General features: G+C 44.6%; 2 protein-coding genes across 2 annotated transcripts; one reads left to right on the forward strand and one right to left on the reverse strand.

The window, feature by feature from the left end:
- Positions 1 to 312: 312 nt before the first annotated feature.
- Positions 313 to 4,326, forward strand: SARC_12678 (hypothetical protein). Its single transcript, XM_014293209.1, has 7 exons — positions 313 to 459; positions 859 to 996; positions 1,252 to 1,598; positions 2,213 to 2,323; positions 2,661 to 2,950; positions 3,202 to 3,259; positions 3,533 to 4,326. Exons 1-7 carry the CDS (start codon positions 369 to 371, stop codon positions 3,779 to 3,781), a joined length of 1,284 nt encoding a protein of 427 aa, XP_014148684.1. The 5' UTR covers positions 313 to 368; the 3' UTR covers positions 3,782 to 4,326.
- Positions 4,327 to 4,371: 45 nt separating this feature from the next.
- On the reverse strand, positions 4,372 to 5,349 carry SARC_12679 (fructose-bisphosphate aldolase class-I). Its single transcript, XM_014293210.1, has one exon. It carries the CDS (start codon positions 5,189 to 5,191, stop codon positions 4,475 to 4,477), a length of 717 nt encoding a protein of 238 aa, XP_014148685.1. The 5' UTR covers positions 5,192 to 5,349; the 3' UTR covers positions 4,372 to 4,474.
- Positions 5,350 to 5,579: the final 230 nt, after the last annotated feature.

Consider the following 5,579-nt stretch of genomic DNA (forward strand, 5'->3'; position numbering starts at 1 on the left):
AACTATATATAACTATATATATATAAGTATATATATATATATATATATATTCTTGTCTTTAAATTTCTGCCGAGTACTATTTTGTTTCTGTCTGAATGTGTACAGTAGAAATTCAATTGTTTTTGGTTACGCTGATGCTGATCCACCAGTAACTATAGTTTTGTATTCTCCACTGACCACCTCCATGAGACCAAAGGATTGAAGCATCGTCGTGTACGTGTATACTGGATTAGACGCCATGAATTACTGATATTCGCATACGTAATCGACTTCTGATATTTTTTTATGACGTTTGGATTCATACTCAATCAAGATTCGACGAATATCTGCTTGAATGTTCGAAACTATACGGACGCACATTCTCATTGATGTTTTCCGATAATGAGAATGTGGTGGTCGTTACTGAGCCAAGAAACTGTGAATATATACTTAAGACCAACTTCAAAAACTACATAAAAGGTGAGTTGAAAGTGTTGAAAGGTATTAGAAGGGAAAAAAAATTGAAATAGCAAGTAAACCCTAAAACGCTTTGTTATATTGGCGGGGGCTCGAGTGATCAGATTGTTCCTTGTGTCGATTGGTTGTGAATTTTTGGCTTCAAAATGGAAAACTATGTTCGTTGCTGTAAGCTTGGTATTTTTTTGCACTGTCAAACCCTTTTGGGTGCTGTCAATGTAGATCCGGCCGGTCTCAAGAGAATGGCTGCAAGTCTTGTGTCTTTGACGCTGCATATAAATCAATGATCTAGTGCAAATTTCTTTGGTATCTAGTTTCAACTCTCATACTTGTATTAGTACGAATGGAGCAAACAAACTGGTGACGAACCGTATTAAAACCAAATACATCTTTTGCGCACAGGTCACCGGTTCAATGAGAAACTCGGTGATGTACTTGGTGACGGTATATTCAACGCTGATGGGCATAAGTGGAAATTGCAGCGAAAAACCGCTAGCCATATGTTCAGCACAAGGGCACTGCGAGAAAACATGGCGCCAGGTAAGGGGATCCATATAGTTACAGTTTGTGTAAATCGATTGGGATCTCCAACCACAGAGAGTGGTTCTGTATCTACTACAGAACATCAGCAGAATGATTAGCTGTACGAAAAGTCGGCAAGTAAGGTTTATAAGTAAACCATATGTTGTGTGTTTTGCAGCGAATAACTCAACTTTAAGGGCAAAGTTCTCAACTGAGGTCCGATGTCCCGTTTTCTTAACTGACTGTTTTTTTTTGGACACTGAATGGTTGCAGTCATATCACGCCATGTGAAACATCTGGTAGCAGTACTGGACAGTGCATCCACCATTGGAGAGACGGTGGATATGCAGGAGTTGTTCTTGCAGTTGACGTTGAATTCCATTGGTGAGATTGCCTTCGGCTGTGACCTGAGCAACCCCAAGATGGCCTGGGCAGGAGGAGGGTTTGGTCACGCATTTGACCGGACACAAAAATACACTGCGGCACGATACATCAATCCAATCTGGCGGTTGTGTCGCAAGTTCAATATACTCGACGAGAGGAAGTTGAGGACAGCTATCACGGACTTGGATGACTGCGTGGCAGATGTAATTGTAAACAGGAAGAAACTAGCTGAAACGGTACATTGATTACTTAGCGTTTGGGTGTGCACTAGATTGACTCACATGCGTGTGTTGTATGGCAGATGGTAAAGTAGTTAGCTCAGTCTTAAGTATTAGCATAGGATTGCGAGCATTTCTCGGAACAATCCCGCGGGTAGACCGCCACCGACTGGTTTATTTCTATTTCTGATGGTGTTGCTATCATAATATTTGTCGAGGAAACGGCACAATATTTGGAACGGGGGTGTATATAGAGCAACCATACTGCTGGTGATTGTTTTGACCGGTCGCGAATATGTTGTCCATGCAAAGTCGAGAGTGAATACAAGTGAATTGTCTCAGATTCTTTTGCGCCACGCAAACAGTCTCAAATTGGACACTGTGTGGTACATTCTTCGATCCAGGTTTCTATAGCCACGCTATAGAATTATCTGACAGCCAAGCACTCCTATCTTGTGCGGAGCAATACGTTGTACACCGCCCGTGTTGTACGTAAGGTTCCCGTTGTATTGCCACGAGACCTTAAAACTCACTGCCGCATATGAAAGATCGGTTTTGCGTGTTTGTATCTAGTTAGTAGAATTTGTTCTCACAGCTGCTGATGCGGTGTTGCTTGCGCTGATGTTGTGCAGGATGGCTTGGATGGTTGCACCGATCTGTTGTCGCGCTTCATGCAAATGAGCGATGTGAATGGGGTGCCTTTCAACGATAAGTACCTGAGAGACGTGATTACGAATTACATGGTATGTGGTGAGTGTTGGTAGTGTGTTGTCATTGCCTCGCAGAACTGATGTTTTGCATTGTATGTGCTGCCTTCATGTCATGTGCCATGTGCTATGGCCATGTCGTTGATTGTCCTTCAGAACAGCTGATTCACTGTATTTTCAATTGAACTAGAGTCACATCGCACACGTGAGGCACTGCAGCAATAGCTGACATTCGTTTACTCTCAGTGTATTGATCTGCAAAGGATATCGTATGTCTGGCATAGTGTATTGATCTGAATCTATCATGCACAGAAAATAGTCTTCTGTAACTCCAGTTTGATATCTCTTTCACCTTGCAACCGATTGTGCAAAGATTGCGGGCAGAGATACCACCGCAAATGCACTGACGTGGGGAGTATACGAGCTTGCCAAGCACCCAGATGCGCAAGCTAAGCTACTCAAAGAGATACTCGAGGCGTTGGGCACGGACCGACCACCTACCTACCACACTGTCGATAGTATGGCATTTGCACAGGCCGTTGTCATGGAAACGCTTCGTCTCCATCCCTCCGTACCCCGAGATCCCAAGCTGTGCCTCGCAGATGATTTATTGCCGGATGGCACTTTCATACCTGCTGGAACGACAGTGGTCTATGCTCCTTGGTAAGTGAGTTATTGAAGTAGCTCAGATATCTACACAGATGAACAATGGGATAGCAAACGTAGCCGACTTAGTTCAAACTTCTGTCAGGAGTATTTTGCATGTTGTGTTAAGCATTGGCGGCTGTATATTGGCTGGCCACTTAAAAACTCTGCGATGGAAGCAATGTGTATATCATGGCGAATACCTTGACATTAAACACAACCAATTGAATGCCTTGACATTAAACACAATCTATCGAATGTGTTGGCAGGTGTCAAGGAAGGATGGAGAGCGAATGGGGAAAGGATTGTGAGAAATATATTCCAGAGGTATGTGCGGTCTCGTTTGGCGTTCTTAAGTATGAATGTATGGTGTAACTCTCAGTGATGATTACTGAAATTAGGAAAGTGAAAAGTTGAGTGTCTTGTTGCACTTCCTCCCACGCACATTGCTTACTGTAGTATCTGTTGCTTTTGAGATCTGCTTGACTGTAGAATATATGTTTCCTATTTGGAAGGGGATGTAGCAGGGGTGACTGTGTTCTCCTTACAAGTTGTAAAGCAATAAATGATCTAATGACTGATTAACCTGCTCACTCGCAGAGATTTATTGGTCGAAATCCGGAGGATAAACCATCGCCATTTAAATTCAACGCATTCCAAGCGGGGCCACGCACTTGCTTAGGAATGAACATGGCATACCTCGAGGCTAAACTCACCCTTGTTAGTCTAGTTCAGAACTTTCAATTTGATTTGGTGCAAACGACTGAACCGAGCATACAATTTACCGTGACACTGCCCATGGCCGACGGCCTGCGTGTTCGTGTTTGCAGGAGACAGGCGGAATCATAATGGCACAAGCGATTCAGGGACCTGAACCCCACGATATAACATTAATAGATACGGATCAACTTTGTGACCTAAGAACTTATTTTTCTGCAATTGAAGTGCGGCCATCGTGCGGACATGTCTAGGTGTCTATTGGGTGCATTGTCTGGGTTTCATTTAGTCATGAATTTGCAAAAACTCATCCACCCACTTAGGTAAAAACTATGCAAAAACAAAACAATATACATATATACACTTCCAGAGTAGTGGAGTTTAATCAAGAAAGTCTGCACTCAGAAAAGAATTAAAAGCACATGGCATTGCTTTTGAACTCAGTGTACTGCTTGGTTCCAGTGAAGCAGAAACACGAGAATTACGGACATCAGTCAATGCAGATCCTAGCATTCTAATCCCAATTCTCACCGATGCCGAGTGGTGTATGAGGCGATTGCTATGCAGCGAGTCCAACGAGTCAGTGTGTGTGTGTACAAGTGCACATGGTATGCCTGTTTCTCCTATCGAAGTATATTAAAACATTTGTTTATTCTATATCATACTATACTTTAGATAGATACCTCATAAACATTTGGACAACTATATTTTTTTTGGGGACTCGCTAAAGTGCCATACAACTGCGCTGACCGCAGGTGGAGGAGTGATTTGTTTTATTTAAAACGGCGGCTGTTGTCGTCCAACAGGGCCACTCCCAGCAGATGGTCAGTTCTTGGGCTCGTGCCCTCCAATACTTTCCTCGAAGTCTGCTGGAATGATCCCTTTCGAAGCCGCGCAAGCCAATTGCAGTTCCTCGAGATAGAGAGACGCCATGCTGGGCAGCGCGTCTTGTAGTGTTGTGCCTTTGCACAGGTCCAGAAGAGGCAACTGTAAGGCAGCCGACCAGCTAAAGCTGATGTTCCACGGACAGTTACCTTTCAGTGCTTGGATGGCGCCCAGTCGCGCGCACGCCACATGGAGTGCTTGGCCGCCACTGAGATAATTGCAACTCCTTATAGACACCGGCATGGTGCGTTTAAGTACCGTCAAGCAGGCAGCCGCAATATCTTGCTTGGTGTAGGAGACAGGATAGGACAACCCAGGCGTCACCATATTGGTCTTCAGTATACACCCCTCCATGTACACGCCGTGGTCAAGCATGGCTTTGTAGAGAGTGGCATGTATTTGTGTGTTGATGGCCACGGCCGTGGGCAGATCGTGGGTGCCTTGCATTACTACGTCGGGTTCTACGATAGGCACCATACCCTCTGCTTGGGATATCAGTGCCACACGCGCTAGATCACGCATGTTGGCTTCTATTGCTATAGCCGTCGGTCTCCCAGTTTCTGCGTCAATGGTGAATGGAGCTCTCCATTTCGTGAACCGTGCGCCAAGAATATAATACCCTCGCAGACGTTCAGCGAGAGAGTCCAGTCCTTGCATAACGGTATCACCGCCGGTGCCGGGTAAAATGTACACCTTCAGGTGCGGTTTAACACCACACACGATGCCTTGGAGCTCGAGTGCATGTCCGAACAAAATTGGCTGGCCTCCAATTTCAATATGCTGCGTGAGTGTTTCCGGATCGAGTATAGCTCCTGTGCCACACAACGTAAGGTGGGGCCTAGTTAAGTTCAGTGATGAAATGCAGTCGGCGTTCCACCGGTGACCTCAGAGTTCGTATTTATAGTCGTATTATTCGTTCTGATTAGAGTAGAACATAATTGATTCCTAACAACATGCAAATTTCAAATTGCCACAGTGGGAGCAAAATGTGGACAAGCATGGTCTTCCACGAATACCTGTGCTTCATTCGCGAAATATAGCAAAT

Source organism: Sphaeroforma arctica (genome assembly GCF_001186125.1).
Source record: "Sphaeroforma arctica JP610 unplaced genomic scaffold supercont1.2495, whole genome shotgun sequence".
Taxonomy (NCBI): Eukaryota; class Ichthyosporea; order Ichthyophonida; genus Sphaeroforma; species Sphaeroforma arctica.